The sequence below is a fragment of the Anopheles arabiensis genome, chromosome 2, assembly GCF_016920715.1.
Source record: "Anopheles arabiensis isolate DONGOLA chromosome 2, AaraD3, whole genome shotgun sequence".
In the NCBI taxonomy this organism is placed as follows: Eukaryota; Metazoa; Arthropoda; class Insecta; order Diptera; family Culicidae; genus Anopheles; species Anopheles arabiensis.
This window is the reverse complement of record NC_053517.1, coordinates 60888594-60904747: the sequence shown is the minus strand read 5'-3', so window position 1 is coordinate 60904747 and position 16154 is coordinate 60888594. Positions and strand designations below refer to the sequence as shown.

The following is a 16154-nucleotide window of genomic DNA, read 5'->3' as shown; positions in this document are numbered from 1 at the left end:
GGTTATATGATAGTGAGGTGTGATTGAACGTTTTATATGTAAACATATAATAATAAACACACATGTATATATATAAATATATATATATATATATATATATATATATATATAAATATATATATATATATATATATATATATATATATATATATATATATATATATATATATATATATATATATATATATATATATATATATATATATATATATATATATATATATATATATATATATATATATATATATATATAGGTGTCCCCCGAGATACGACTGTATTTGGGACCGAAAAAATGTCCCAAAGCAAGGCGTAAGTCGAAAAAGTCGTATGTCGAATATCTATGAATATAAGTGAGCCGAAGTTGAAGAGTTTGAATTTATGATATCGTGTATATTATTTACAGTAATGTTCGATAATGTAATAATTATATTCCAAAAGCCGTACACAATATAGATATTCAAGATCGGGTTGTTTTGGAATCTTTGGAAATGTGTGTATAACGGTTATCAGCCAAGAAATTTAAAAAAAATACATCAATTTCTTGTCAATGACAACTTTTATCTGTCAAAATCAAATTCGTCGTATCTGCGAATCGTCGTAACTCGAGGGGGTCGTAACTCGGGGCACGCCTGTACAGGTGTCCCCCGAGATACGACTGTATTTGAAACCGAAAAAATGTCCCAAAGCAAGGCGTTAGTCGAAATAGTCGTATGTCGAATATATGTGATTATAAAGTGTTCAATCTTACGATTTCGGATAATGTTCTTTCGCGTTTCGGTGTAACTTTTTCTAGCGTTTTATAATTACCGGCTGTTGTTCCTTGTATTGCACAATTAGAAGAGAGTTTATTTCACGCAATTCACTTATACTTATAAACTAATCGATCGTGCCCGAACGCTCCGAACTCAACGAATGATCTTCGTGTTTCGTTAAACACGAATCAACTGTCAGGGCTTCCGTGCCTAAGCCTGAACATCCTCCCCCCCCTTGACGCAAGTCAATAATCAAAACAATAACAAATATAGATAACGGAAGTTAAACGTATGTGCCTTCGCGTTCAGATGCAGGTAAGATACAAATTCTTATGAGGGGGCATGTTACAATACCTTTCGTTACTTTCAGCTTTAATACCCATGCCAACTTATCGTCTTCGGTGTGCGCATGCCGTGTGGTGTTGCGAAGGAGCAAACCGATCTCCGGGATAATCTTTCTGCCAGGTAAGCTAAGCTGTTGTTCATCATCGCCATAGAATAAATGCATTGTACTTCTTGTAGGCAAGCCGTCGACAAATGCTGAACCTATGTGCCGACTAGGATATGCGCTAAGTGTAAGTGACGACTAATCGATAGGGTCATCAGGCATTGATAGAAGAGGACGCGAACGCGTCGCTGCCTCGATTAAGTTTAGACCGGTAGTGCAGGTGAAAGCTGCAGTGTAGGTGGTTATCGCTTGATGGTCTTCGCTGCTGCCTTCAACAATCCGCAAGAGGGTGGTGGTGTGGGTAGAAGAAAGTGCCAAATGCAAATTCGGTTGCAATCTGTAACGAATAAGTATAGTTGTTCGCCGCGGAACAGATTAACTAGCTCATGAAGCTCGCTTGCAGCACTCGCGTTGTGTGCTGGTAAACCGCGTCGCACAGTCAATCGTGGTAGTGATGAAAGTTGTAGTTGTTAAACTGTCGGTTGCTGTCGTGTGCATCGACAAAAAATTATCTCATCTGACCAATACAAAATTAGCCTTCCATCTAACGGCCAATGCTCATCCCGTACCGTCGAGTGCAATGATCTTCCTTCTGGCTGATGAAGCTCCGTGTAACGGCACTTGTCGATCATGTGCGTAAACGGCTGTATTTTAGGAGGCAGGACAGGATGCTTTGCATGGTAGGGCAGCTGAGTATGCCGTAATATTTCTCCTACTCGAATGATTCCTAGAGGGTCTAGGAGTGAAGATAGTGTTCGCCAGGGTGTTTGTTTCGTCACCACGTTGCCTTTTTCGGGCTGCCCGAGATCCATTGAAAATGCATCCAGCTGCGCAGTATGGTGTAGCACAGTGTTTGCAGTATTCATGCGCTCGGTACCCCGGTACCAAAATCCATGCGACTTTTTGCTAACGGATTGATTAAATGGCGCCCGATTAGACGATCCGATAGAAGCACTTTTCAGGCTTAACGGATTGAGCGAGATACACCGTCGCGGCGACACGATACATGTTGCATACATGTGTACTACATTTTAAGAGCCCCCCTCGCTTTCTTTCGGATTGCAATGAGTTCAGACACACTTAAAACTTCGTTTAACATATTTTATATTCGTTTTTTTTATTTTTAACTTTCATTTCTGAAGTACATTCTTTCATACACACATCCTCCCCCAGGTATTTTTCGAAGATTTTTCGAAGAAACTAAAAAAAACTAACGCACACAACTAGATCCGCGAGAGAATCGGCAAAGAAAAAAAAAACACATACACACACACACCTCCTCCTCCCCTTAGTGTTTTTCGCAAAGTGATCCCGTAGAACGTGAACGCAAAAACACACACACACAAAGCACGCAGGCAAGCACACACACACTCCTCCCCCCCCCCCCCCTTCGTGTTTTCGCAAGGTGATTCCGTAGGAGATCGCACGCATGCAAGCACACATACACGCACGCATGCAAGCACACATACACAGCCACGCACGCATGCAAGCGCACATACACACACATACACAGCCACGCACGCATGCAAGCACACATACACACACATACACAGCCACGCACGCATGCAAGCACACATACACACACACATACACCTACCCCTCCCCCTCTCTTGTTTTTTGCAAGGTGATCCCGTAGGATCTCGTTATGCGAAGCGGCAAAAACACACACAGCCACGCACGCAGGCATGCACACACATACACACACATAGACGCTCGCGCGCACGCACACACGAACGCACGAGGGAGCGTAAAGGTTCTATACGTTGCCGGTCTCCCCCTCCCGTGTTCTCGTTCTCCGAGAAGGCTGATGTGTGCACGTTTGTGCGTGTACCTTTGCCGTCCCTCCTCTCCTTCCTCATCCGTTGACCGTTCGTTGTAACCTGGAGGATTAGTTCAGCGCTGTTGAAGAAATGAAGATTAAGAATAAGATTACTCACTCTTTTTCCGTATGCTTTGTGTGTTATCATAACTTAACTTATTGCAAACAAAATCCGGACTGAAGCTCCTCGTTTAGAATATTCCGCATTCGATCACATCCTCGGCGATGCTCGACGCCATCAGTGGATGAAAGCAGGAAAAGAAACAAAGAAAAGAATCAGTCACCATCAGCATCATCTTACTCTCACAGTTTTACATCGGTTGATGATTCTTATCTTTTCAATTCCACCAAAACAAACAGCGATGGAACCAAATCCAGAACACCAAAATCACACACGATTTCTGGAGCAAACCGACACATCCTCCCCTCCAATTGTTTGCCACAGACTGACGTGTGTGTGAGCAGCAATGTTCTTGATGCGGTGAGCAACGGTAAAGCACACACAAGAAGAAGCGAGACGGCTATACGAGTAGCGAATTACGCCGCCGCACAGACAGCGCGCGTCATAATTTTATGCGCGAAAATCTTAAAATTTAAGTTATTCATGACAAATTGTATCGACATTTTCATACTCTGACGAACTTTTACGAAAGATATGTAAAAACTTAATGTAGTGCAATTAAATTTAGTGCAATATCATTAGCAGAACATAACATTTTGATATTTGTTTGTAAGTTCAGATCTTAGGAGCTACTACTTTTTTGAACAATAAATGAAGAAACACAAATTTTGTCTAAGTCCAGAACAGCAACAGGGAAGATGTCGTACCCTGAGTGTGGAGATGTGTGTGTGTATGTGGTGAACGCTGCCGCGACAAGCGTGCTTTAGGATACAACGCGTGTAGGAGGGGGTAAAATCGCTTGGCTCATTGAAAATACAGGCAAAGTTGGCGCGAAGAAAACGCAACACTGCGGATCGTATGGAAAATGTTGCGCGTTCAATCCGATTGCCATGCGATTGTCCTGGGGGTAGTGATGATTAAAGGTGCGTGGTGGTGTGCTGCTGTTCGTTGAGTGCGTGACCTTTCCTTAGTGTTACGTGCGCGGTGAATGCAGTATGCAACGATACGCGACAATCGCTTGTAGCTGTAACACGTAAACAAAGGAAAATTAGTAGGCGTTATCATTACGGTAGCACTCACCATACGAATCTCAAGATTCGTTTCTTCGGTTGGTTCACGGTTAGAGTTGGGCCAGATGGAAGCGGGTAGACAAAACCAATCCGGACCGAAGCTCCGCAGCTTACTTTTCAGGAATTCTGCTGACATACCGTGAGAAACGAAATCTGCAGGATAATACGCGCAGGATAAATGCTTCCACGGTCGCTGGTGAATCGCATGAATCATCTTGCTCTGGATCATATAAAATAACGTGAGCCTTTACCTCCTCATATGGTAAAAGCTTTCGCGCCTCGATCTGTTCAGCATATAAAGCAGCGAGCACATTAAGTGAATTGGATACGTCATACGTTTTATCTAAATGTAGCTCAATAGGTAAGTGAACAGCTTGGTGTTTTGTCACTTCGTGAAACTTTTCGTGCTTTCGTACTTTGAGTGAATATCTATCATTAACTTGTGCTTCTTCTTCTTTACAGAATCGCACGGTGGATTCATTTCGTGATACCATGCATGCTACCGATGGCATGTAAAAGATTTCGAACAATTTGGGGATCATCAAAACACCAACATCCAGCTCGTAGTGGGTGGCTTTGGACGCAAACTTCGCAAGCACCGTGTTTTGCACCGGGATGGAAAATTGATCCGCACCAATCAGAGTAATGTCGATCGAATTATGTTTTGTATTTGATGTATAAGCGAATCGATTGCTGATTGGAATAAGCTGAGTTACACCATCTAACTGTACGCTTGTAGGATGCATTATACTATGTGCATCGCTAGCATGAATAACCGCGTGTGTGAGACAGAAATTTCTCAGAAGTTTGTCTCAGTGCTGCATCGCTGTTTGTTTGAGTGCTTGCCGTGTGATCGTCAGTGTTGTGTGTGTGTGTCATCGGAGCATTTTGCGCAGCTGGCTTGGTTGCAATGGAAAATGCACCGAATTTATGTGTGTAACACGCGAGAACATTTTGCGCAGATGGCGTCGGTGCAGTGGAAAATGTGTCGGTGTTTTGTGTATTACACGCAGAAGCATTTGGCGCAGCTGGCTTCGGTGCAGTGGCAAATGTGCTGGTGTAGTGCGGTGTGTGTATCAGTGTGTGGTGTGCTGAACTACAGTGCTTACACTTGTGTTGCGACGAGCAATCACGCGTGTGGTGATTGTCGTGCAAGCAATTTAGGCAGAGCTTGAGTGTATTTGCGTTCTGATATCGTTCATCCGAATTCATGAGCATGAATTGTGGGCATTTTGCTATAGAGTGTTGCGTATAGCATATAGGCCATGTGCGTGTGTGTGTGCGTAAGTCGTAGCCGGAGAATTAGCTTCGCGTAAAGGTTTAGCTTTTTATGCTGGTAGGACATTTGCTTTCCGCTAGGTGTCGCCGTGGTATTGTTTGCACGAGTGTAACCACAAGCTAACCCGGGAAGCACGATGGTGGTCTGTTTTGTCCCTGCCAAAGAAATTATCCCTGCGCTTTCATTTCGCTGCAAACGCATTTTATTTGATTTTAACACGGCTTCTATGCGTATCAAACGATCATCGTAATCATCGCGTACAACGGCATTATGCACAATTTCGTCCTGTGTGACTGCTGCGTCTTCTAATTGGCATTGCACAGTTTCCAAGTCGATGGAAAGCTGTTCGATTTTTGCAATGAGAGGGTCGATCTGCATTGCATCCCGTTCTGGGTAAAAGTTTATGAGAAACTTTTCGTAATCCGGTAACATCGCTAGCAACGCTGTCCTTCTGGACGATAGGATGCGTTGTTGGGTTTCCATAGTTCGGTTTTAGGATGACGCTAAATTTCACGAACACAGTGAGTCGTCGGTCGACGGTGTTGCGACTAAAGCAAAGTTACACGCACAATAATCACAAATATCGCGAGAATCCGTAAAACTATTTAAACCAGAATCCGTCGTTATTCTGGTCACGGCACCAATGTTCAATCTTACGATTTCGGATAATGTTCTTTCGCGTTTCGGTGTAACTTTTTCTAGCGTTTTATAATTACCGGCTGTTGTTCCTTGTATTGCACAATTAGAAGAGAGTTTATTTCACGCAATTCACTTATACTTATAAACTAATCGATCGTGCCCGAACGCTCCGAACTCAACGAATGATCTTCGTGTTTCGTTAAACACGAATCAACTGGCAGGGCTTCCGTGCCTAAGCCTGAACATAAAGTTTATAACTGAAATTGAAGAGTCGGAATCTAAGAAATCGTGTATTTTATTTAAAATAATGTACGATAATGTATGTCTTTTCACCGAAATCGATATAGAAATTCAAGATTCATATTTTTTTTTTAACTGCAGTGAACCTTCTCTTATTTGACACCTCTCCAATTTTTTAAAACCTCTCTTATTTGAACATTTGGCACAGTCCCTTGATTTCCAGTACATTTTTGTTCCTCTAATTTGGAAAACCTCTGAAATCTGTGTCCCTCTTATTTGTGTATGGTATTGCCATGGTTATTGAATGATGTATGCTCAAATTGGCAATCCTGTTCGCAGTTTCCTATAGCAACAGTTAAAGCTGCATACTAAATGTTCTGTCTCTTTCTTCTTTGGATGGACCTTTCATTCACAGTATTGAACGAACGGCTACAACAACACCGTACTGTGTGATTGTGATCCAGCGAGTGCCGTTACAATCCTCGCTCCCTTACACGACGACTGAAAGTGCGAATTACCGCCGTATTAGATGAACGCCTGCAATAGCTCCGTAGTGTGTGAGAATTGTGATCCAGCGAGAGCCGTTACAATCCTCGCTCTCTCACAAGACGACTGAAAGTGTGTTCAATACACACTGTGACGTGATACTGTCGCCGTGAAAGTGCACCGTGTCGTACCAAAATCGGACCTTTGGTGACCGGAGACGACCCTATGAGAGAACTACTGAGAGTGGCCAACGGCGAGCAGTTTTCGACAAGCAAAAAGAAAAAAACAGCAATAAGCAGCAGAGCAATCGCGGGTAAAGCAGCGCAATGGTCTGGAAAAAAGGTTGGTAATGTGAAACGCAAGGTCAGTTCAAAGAAATTTTAAACTAAACTAAAAAAAACCCTTCATATTTCTATGTTTTATTTTATTATTATTTAACTTTATATATATATAATTATGGGATGCGTTACCCCAGCTAAGCTCCTCGATCACCACATGTAAACCTAAACTTCAATGCGTATCAACCGGGGCGATGCAAGCCAGGCGAGGTGCAGAGCGTAGCGAATGTCAGGATCTCGTTCTCTTTTGGTGAATAAACGCTCGACGAACAACACGAATATAATTATATATATATACATATATATATATATATATATATATATATATATATATATATATATATATATATATATATATATATATATATATATATATATATATATATATATATATATATATATCGATGATGTATATATGTATATATACATATATATATATATATATATATATATATATATATATATATATATATATATATATATATATATATATATATATATATATATATATATATATATATATATACAACACACGCATATATCGTTATATAGATAAATATATATAGATATATATATCGTATTCATAACGTGTTAAAATAGCTAAGCGTGTTACGAAAAAAAACAATCGGGATGTGAAAAACCGCGTGTGATAACCTAACCTATAATTTCTGAACAACTCACAACCTTTCGTCAGTGACCACGTGTTCAGAAATTCCTTGTGAGCGCCTAACCTAAAATAATACGTTAAGTTTCATTTTTCTATTCTGCCCCGTCCAATCCGTAATAATGTCAAACTAAAAAAAAAAAGGGCTCATGTCCAAACAAGTTAAATTTGCTATATTTAAAGCTGTTCCACCTAGACGGATAACTCGAAGTTAAAAAAAAAGATAGACCAAACCGAGATCGCTAACATAAAAACTGAAATGGCTACAAAACTTGATTTAAACCTTGCTTTAAAAATCGTTAAACCTTTTTCGGGCTTGGCTACTGATCTACCAAGCTATATTGAGAGCATTGAGCTGTTAAAGGATTACTCTGAAAACGTGAGTGAGAGTGAATTAATTCGTTTTGTGAAATTGACACTAACCGGTGCTGCACATGGTGCAATAGATAGTGCAATTACCTTAGAAGAAGTTTTTAATAAACTTAAATTGCGGTTTAGTATAAAAATTTCGCCATTCGCTGTGGAAAATTAAATGAAATTAACTAAGCATGGAGCGAAATCTGTAACAGATTTTGGTTTGCTTATAAAAAATTTATCCGTAAAATTAGCTGCATCTCACGTTTCCAAAGGGACATTTAGTACAGAGTCAGCGAATATCGTACAACCAGTGGCGGTGCGATCTTTCATTGATGGGCTCGAGAATCCAACCAATAATTTTTTTTTAAAAGCACGTAACCTGTTGCGGCCCCGCCGCACTCGTTTCTTTCGTAATTAAAAGGTCACAAAAAAAACAAGAACGATTAATTTTTCGTTGACTGTCCTTTTATATAGTCACTTTTTTCATCAGTAATAGTTGTTCAAGAAAGAGAGAAAGATTTCCTATTTTTCCCGTCTACTATGTAGACAAGATCTCCGCACTCTAGCGACTTGGTTTCCCCGAACCATTTGGACCTCAGATTTATAGTCGGCGCGTATTCTTCGTCCCATTGTAAGATAAGAACTCAAAAGGCCAGCCTCGTCGACAAATGAATCGCCTCAGAGCCATCAGACAGGATTGCGTAGTCAGTCCATGAGCGATTTCAAGATGGATTCCACGTACAGTATCGGACAGAATGATAGGACCCTAGTGTTTTCAACGCAGCATGCACCCGTTGGGACAGGTTTATGTGTGGTTTGTGTGTTTGTGTTTGTGTGTGTGTGTGCATGTGTGTGTATGTGTGTGTGTACATGTGTGTGTGTGTGTGTGCATGTGTGTGTGTGTATGTATGTTTGAATGTGTATTGGTGTGTGTGTTTGTTTCACAAGTATGTCGTTTCGGATAGATTTGTTAGTAGTTTTTTTGTGTTTTGGGTTAGGTTTTTGTTTTAATTAGCAGGACCACCGCCCTCGCGAGCAGTGATCCCTATTCAAAAATGCAATAAGCTCAGTTTTTGATCTTATTGCCGTCGCCCACGATGACATATATCATGCGTTGACGCATCGACATCACCAGATTCTGGATCGTTTCAGGTGGAATTTTGCTCCACACCTCTTGCATGTGATCGAAGAGGTGATCCAGATCTTCCGGTATGTTTTTACCCAGCCTCTTCTTGAATATTGCCCAGAGGTTCTCAATGGGAGTGAGATCCGGGCTAAGGGCAGGCCACTTCATTGTTTTGACATTGTTGTCAGCAAGCCAAGTTTGGACAGTCCCGGAAGTATGCTTAGAATCGTTGTCTTGCATAAACATCCAAGACCGAGGAAGGTTCTTCCTAGCATGCGATAGCAAATGAGTATCAAGAATGTCTCGATACCCAAAACGATTTAAATTACCGTGGATTCGAACCAACGGACCCATCCCATAGTAGGAGAAGCATCCCCACACCATGAGACTACCACCGCCATGCTTGAAAGTTTTGAAGCAGTACTTCGGATCAAGAGCACAATTAACAGGGCGCCGAACCAACCTGCGTCCGTCCGACCCCTGTCGATTGAATTTCGACTCGTCTGACCACAAAACCCTGCGCCAATCCTCCTCATCGAAGAACATGTGCTCAATTGCAAATAACACCCGTGCGTTTTTATGCGCAGGTGTTAAATTGGGCACTTTGCGTGGCACTCGCGCGAGTAGCCCGGCACTGACCAATCTTCGCTGAACTGTTCTCGGCGTCACCGCCAATTTCAGTCTGCCTCGGATCTCTGGTGCCGAGCTAAACGGATGTTTCTTCGATATGTTTACGATCTTACGGTCTTCCTCCGCCGTGGTCTTTCGAGGACGTCCGGGTGACTTGCGCGTTTCGGTTGTCCGAAGCGCGTTTGCCACAAAGGTGCGCGATCGTTCCATCACGAACTCGATCGTTCTGCGCTTAATGCCAGCAGCCGCCATTCGCTTAATGATATGGCGCTGATAATCGGTACAATGTTTACCTCGACCCATTGTTACTAAAATTGCTTGCTTAGACCGTCAAGAACACACTGGTTAAAAACTTGGACACGACTGATGCCGTGCACTGCCTGCGTTCCGCTTTTATACGCGATGAATCACATCGTTGTCGAGCAGCAAAAAAGTGTATTGATAAAAACTATCAATGAGTAAGCGAGTGAGCATCTACCCATTCAAAACCAGAACAGAATACTGCCGCGCTCATGAAACAAAACGCCCATTGAAAAGAACACCTGCGCTCTTGCTCAATGCACACACAAAGTTTCCCATGCGCACACAACGTTCAACGCAGAGATGCACGCATGCCTTTCAATGGCGTGCAAACATAAACAGAATGCTTTCAACGCAATATGAAACCATGTCAAGCTACGTTTCTTCAGACAAAAACCCGCGCACTCACACACACACACACACACACACACACACACACACACACACACACACACACACACACACACACACACACACACACACACACACACACACACACACACACACACACACACACACACACACACACACACACACACACACACACACACACACACACACACACACACACACACACACACACACACACACACACACACACACACACACACACACACACACACACACACACACACACACACACACACACACACACACACACACACACACACACACACACACACACACACACACACACACACACACAAACACATACGTGGCAAAACAAGTACACGGTGCGATGAAAACACCAGGGTTCTATCTTTATGTCCGATACTGTAAACGCAGCTATATCCTAAGTTTGTTTGCGAACTATGTCATCCACATCATTGGAAACAATGATGCTGTGATTGACATAGAAGTTCTGCGATGTTCATTGTAAATATTATTGTTAAATAGAACCTAAGCACGTTTTTAATAAAACATTTTATAGAAAAAAATACTTACGTTTAATAAATGCACGTGCAGGCGAGTCAGCGATAATAACTCTAACCGAAACAGATATTTTTTTGCCATTCAGAGTCATTTTGTTATCATGTAGCCTATTAAGTTCCTCCACTAAAGGTCTCAGGAAAAGCTCAACATCGGATGGTTTTGAAGTGCCGCAAAATATCCCTACCACCACAACAGGAACATTCGGCATATTGTGTAACTGCATCAGTATAGGCCACATCTGTATAGCGCTGCGATCATAAATGGGTATTCCATCCACTGAAAGATTCAGCTCAAATTCATCTTCTGATACGTCCACGCCACTGTATAAAAATTAAAGAAAATGATAGTAACGTTAGAAATGCATTACTCAATTACTTTAACAATAAATAGTTTACCGGAAATAATGCTGAAAACAACATTCAACGCCTTGGTACCACATTTCACCTCCACCTGGAACCTAAGTTATCTGCTGGCTGACGTTCACCGGAGCTTTCAGTAATGTCCTAACATCCTGCGGAAGAGATGAAAAAGCAAAAAGAGAAGACGCTTTTCGCAGTATTGCAAGTAAACTATTGCTTCCGCTACGAGCAACTTTATTGCGAATCAACCAAGTTCGCAAAGAGTCTCGTAGCTTCGCGCTTTCTGGATCAATTTCCAGACTCGCCTCCTCCAAAAATTCTCCCTCCAAATACTCTTCCTCCAAATACTCTTCGCCGTCGGTATCTTCGTTGTGGATGGATCCTTCATCGCTGATACGGTCATCATCGTCACCGTTTTCGTTCAAATACACCTCTTCCATAGACGCCATAGGCTCTTCATAGGGGTCACTCATAGCAACATCTACAACAAAGAATTAGGGAAGATATTAGTTGTTTTTTTATTTCAGATATTATATATATTATATATAAACATACATTTTTAGTAGTTACCTTCAGCAGATTGCACAACCGGTTACTGGTTGCTCGTTCCGGCGTGATCATTCTGCAGTGCCCACTCTTTCTCAAGCTGTTCTTCCAGCTTTGCGGCTTTCTTATAAAGCAATCCACTTTGCTTTAATTTTTTCGGGAACATTTTTAACTATACCTAAAAAAGAAGAACAAAAAGAAACAAAAACCAACACTCCTCGAAACTTTTAATGTTCTAAACAATAGGATTTAGTTGAACGATTTTTCGAAGAGCAAAACAAATTTAACTAGTTTTGGCGCAACGTTAAATCGTTCAGCAATTGTTTTTCACTATATTAGTCCTAAAACTGTTAAATGTTCTTGGATATTCTGAGTGAAACGTAAATTAATTCGCCGAGCGACAAAGGCAGTGTTGTGACCCAGTCCGCAAAAGCCGAAGTTTTGTATGGGATCGTGTCGTACACATATGGCCCCACTTACGTACCCACTTGCAGAAGAAGTGTAAATGTGGTTTCACGCACACATAGACACCTTCCACCCGAACGATCGCGTTCACACATACTATAAAACTCCGATTTCTTCTACATCTCACGCATACCAATGTGTTTGCTCCACCCCTTTTTCGGATTGCTTATAGAAATGATGAGGCACACATGTTTACTTTTGCTGTATGCACGCATTCGCATGCGGTTTATTCCACACTTTTTCTCTCCCTTCCAACACGTGTTTTGGCATACTCACACTGTGGAGACGGCAGAACGGTCTCCCCCTTCCAAATTTACCGTTCTTCCTCCTCTCGATCTTTTTTCTTCTTACCGCGTCCGGGGTACCATCAGAGCTGCGCGCTGGCTTTAGTTTTTCCTCCTCTCGTTCTTCCTTTCTCCTACCGCTCCCGGGAGCTGCGCGCGTTTCGACAGGTTCTTAGCGTAATCCAGTGCGTTGTTTTGTGGCTGAGTTGTGCTGAACGCTGTCAATAAAAATGAACCAATAATAAATGCATGTAGTACGTATTACTTTGGATAGTTTTACGTCTATGATGAGAGCAAAACTTACCTTAATATTTTAAAACTGGAAAACAATTTCTTTTCGTCACCCACTTTAAAGATTGTTGATGACGCCAACACGTAGGCGTTGATGAATGGCGCATGCACCTGTAACTTTGAAGACGATAAGCATTAGTTGAATTAGTACATTAAAGCAAATATGAGATTAAGAAACTTACCTCAACAAGTTAGCTAGGATAAATCATTCCACAATGGAAGAAGAAGCAACACTGCGCAAAACGTAAACAAGGAAAGTAGGGACCACAAGAAATCGCACATCACTCCCGCACATCTTTCCACAACGAAAGTTCTGGGCAGACTGAGGATGCCTAAAACCCGGATGAGTGCGATAGCAGAAAAAATCATGGTAGATCGAGAGAGATGGGTAGACTCGGTGTAGCGCAATCCGCTGGTAGATGCATGTGTGTGTGACCAACGAAAGACTTCAGACCCAGCTCCTCGCGTTTTTCATCCATCATTTTTCGTCACACGCACCCACCTCTACACGCGCGGCGGTTTGCTGTCCAAAATCTAGAGAGAGAAGTTCTCAGGGCATCTCGCTTTGGCACACAGAAAAATCTCTGAAAAACTTCGGCTCTGCTACTTGGGAAGGCATCTCATCGAATCGATGAAGCGCGCCAGATCGTCTCATGAGAAAATTTGGCGCTAGCCAGAATGCTCACCATACAAACCTCTGCAGCTCACCATGGCGATGAGAAAGACAATGCTCGCTCAGTATGGGGGAGGCAGCCAAAGGCCAAAGGCAGCGTCTCAGTATGGAAACGTCAAGCTGTCATCGGGCTCGCTATAGTGAGATGCTGTCCGATTGTCATTTGGAACGCTGATTAAACTTACGGGCCATCGCAGTCATTGGGTCGTTCTCGCTGTATGCACGTCTTGTAAGGTCAGTTCTTATTAGTCTGTAGTTACGGAACACTCTAGGAGGGACATTTATGTTGACTCTAGCCAGTAGTTCTGGCGAATCTATCTCACCGACAATAAGTTTGGACAAAAACGTACATTGGGTATCTGGACAGTGATACATTAGCGAGTTTTGTATGACGATCTCAAACACCTTGGCACAAGAAGGCAAGGTGGTTATACCGCGGTAGTTCTCAGCAGAGTTTTTATCCCCTTTTTGTACACCGGAAACATCACAGAGGATTTCCAGGATATCACGTCTCCTAGCAAGTGTGTCCAAACCAAACAACAAACAACGAGTATGATACGATGGTCGAGGGGTTACATTACGCCACGGAGTGAAGTGTAGGACAATACGAGTAACTCTCTTTTGGACAGCTTCTATTCTATTGGACCAAACACTAGAGAACGGTCACCAAACTGTAGAACTAAACTCGAGGATGGAACGAACATAGGACTTATACAGAGTTAACAGGCAGTGTGGGTCATTGAGTTCTCTCGAATGTCGACGAATAAATCCTAGCATTTTGTTAGCTTTGTCTAAAATATCACAGTAATGTTGTCGGAAATCTAGTTTGCGATCCAGGGTGACTCCTAAATCCCTGACCGTATTGCACCGCGGCAGTTGTGTCCCTGATATGCTATAGATATACCTTATCGGACTAGCTATTCTAAAGAAAGACATTGACGTACACTTATCAACAGAAATTAGCAGGTCGTTGTTGATACACCAGTCAGAGAAAACATCAATCGATCTTTGCAGAGAAAGAGAGTCGGAAGTGTTCCGTACGATACGAAACAGCCTAACATCATCCGCATAAAGCAGACAATCTGCTTCCGTAATGGCCAGTGTGACGTCGTTAATAAAAAAACGAGAACAGCAGTGGTCCCAAGTTGCTGCCCTGAGGGACGCCAGATGAACTCTCGAAAACGTTAGAGGAGACACCATCGATTTGTACGTAGTAGCTACGTTCAGAGATATAGGACCTGAACCAATTCACCCGCGGAGTAGAGAGACCGATCCGGGCGAGCTTAGCCAACAGCAAGCGATGGTTCACACGATCAAACGCAGCCTTAAGATCAGTGTATACTGCATCCATCTGAGCTCCGGAAGTAAAGGCTGCGTGGCAGTTGGAGACGAATTCCACCAGGTTTGTGGTAACACTGCGTCGAGGAAAGAAACCATGCTGGCTGGTAGAAATATAAGAACGACAATGATACATTAGCGAGTTTTGTATGACGATCTCAAACACCTTGGCACAAGAAGGCAAGGTGGTTATACCGCGGTAGTTCTCAGCAGAGTTTTTATCCCCTTTTTTGTACACCGGAAACATCACAGAGGATTTCCAGGCCGTGGGTACAGTACTTTGTGCAAAAGAGAGTTGGTAGATTTGAGACAGAGGCTCTGCTAAAAATTCGCGGCATTTGGCAAGGATTGCCGTAGGAATATCATCGGGTCCAGGGTTGTATGAGGTTTTGACCTGCTGCAGAGCACGTAGTACAGTATCTACCGAGATAATAATATCGCATACATCAATGTCAACAACATCACGGGGCACATTATTTAAAGCTGCTTCTAATGAGAGGCTTGCATCATCCGTAGTAAAGCAGTCCTTGAAACGATCAGCAAATAAGTTGCACATGCCTTCCTTACTGCTTGTGGAGACGTTGTTATATGTGAATCGTTTGGGGTGTCTGATGAGCGAGAATTTCACTCGAATGAGATAACGAGTATGAAGTTGTCTGTTATAGCTTCTATATACATTATGGGCAGCAATGAACCTTAATTTGGAGTGTTGTGTACCATTTGTACTGTAAAAGCGAAAGCATGACGCTTTGTTTTGCTTTAGACGGCGTAAACGTGCATCAGACCATGGTGGACTGCGACGCGGTGGCATTAGAGGACAGCAATCAGATATAAGCGCCAGTAGTGTTGTGTTAAATAGTTCCAATGCTGAGTTAACATCCGGATTACCTTCCAGGAAAGACCAGTCAGTAGATTGAAGCAGTTCAGCTAGACGGATAAAGTTAGTTCGCCTGTAGTTACGTGTGCCGGACTCACGGTTTGGTGAGGTAGAACGCC

The 16154-nt window shown here is 42.4% G+C and overlaps 1 protein-coding gene and 1 long non-coding RNA gene across 3 annotated transcripts; one reads left to right on the top strand and one right to left on the bottom strand.

Moving 5' to 3' along the window:
- The first annotated feature begins 959 nt into the window (after nucleotides 1-959).
- LOC120906080 lies at nucleotides 960-7115 on the top strand. Its single transcript, XR_005740019.1, has 4 exons — nucleotides 960-1067; nucleotides 1123-1217; nucleotides 1275-1327; nucleotides 6784-7115. It is a non-coding gene; the product is annotated as an uncharacterized LOC120906080 (long non-coding RNA).
- A 3904-nt stretch (nucleotides 7116-11019) lies between these two features.
- Nucleotides 11020-12271, bottom strand: LOC120905937. Of its 2 annotated transcripts, none has more exons than XM_040317288.1 (4): nucleotides 12117-12271; nucleotides 11598-12042; nucleotides 11215-11522; nucleotides 11020-11131 (listed from the first exon to the last, which is right to left on the bottom strand). In XM_040317288.1, exons 2-4 carry the CDS (start codon nucleotides 11639-11641, stop codon nucleotides 11094-11096), a joined length of 390 nt encoding a protein of 129 aa, XP_040173222.1. In that variant the 5' UTR covers nucleotides 11642-12042; nucleotides 12117-12271; the 3' UTR covers nucleotides 11020-11093. The 2 variants fall into 2 exon arrangements, with proteins under 2 accessions (XP_040173222.1, XP_040173232.1); XM_040317298.1 differs by having other exon boundaries at nucleotides 12132-12271.
- Nucleotides 12272-16154: the final 3883 nt, after the last annotated feature.

What these genes read in the sequence shown, in the direction of transcription:
- LOC120905937 (XM_040317288.1), bottom strand. Translation starts at nt 11,641, where the DNA reads ATGTGGTACCAAGGCGTTGAATGTTGTTTTCAGCATTATTTCCG. An exon ending in TGTTTTCAGCATTATTTCCG is followed by an intron (nt 11,523 to 11,597) that starts GTAAACTATTTA and finishes ATTTTTATACAG; the next exon opens with TGGCGTGGACGTATCAGAAG. An exon ending in TGCACGTGCATTTATTAAAC is followed by an intron (nt 11,132 to 11,214) that starts GTAAGTATTTTT and finishes TGAACATCGCAG; the next exon opens with AACTTCTATGTCAATCACAG.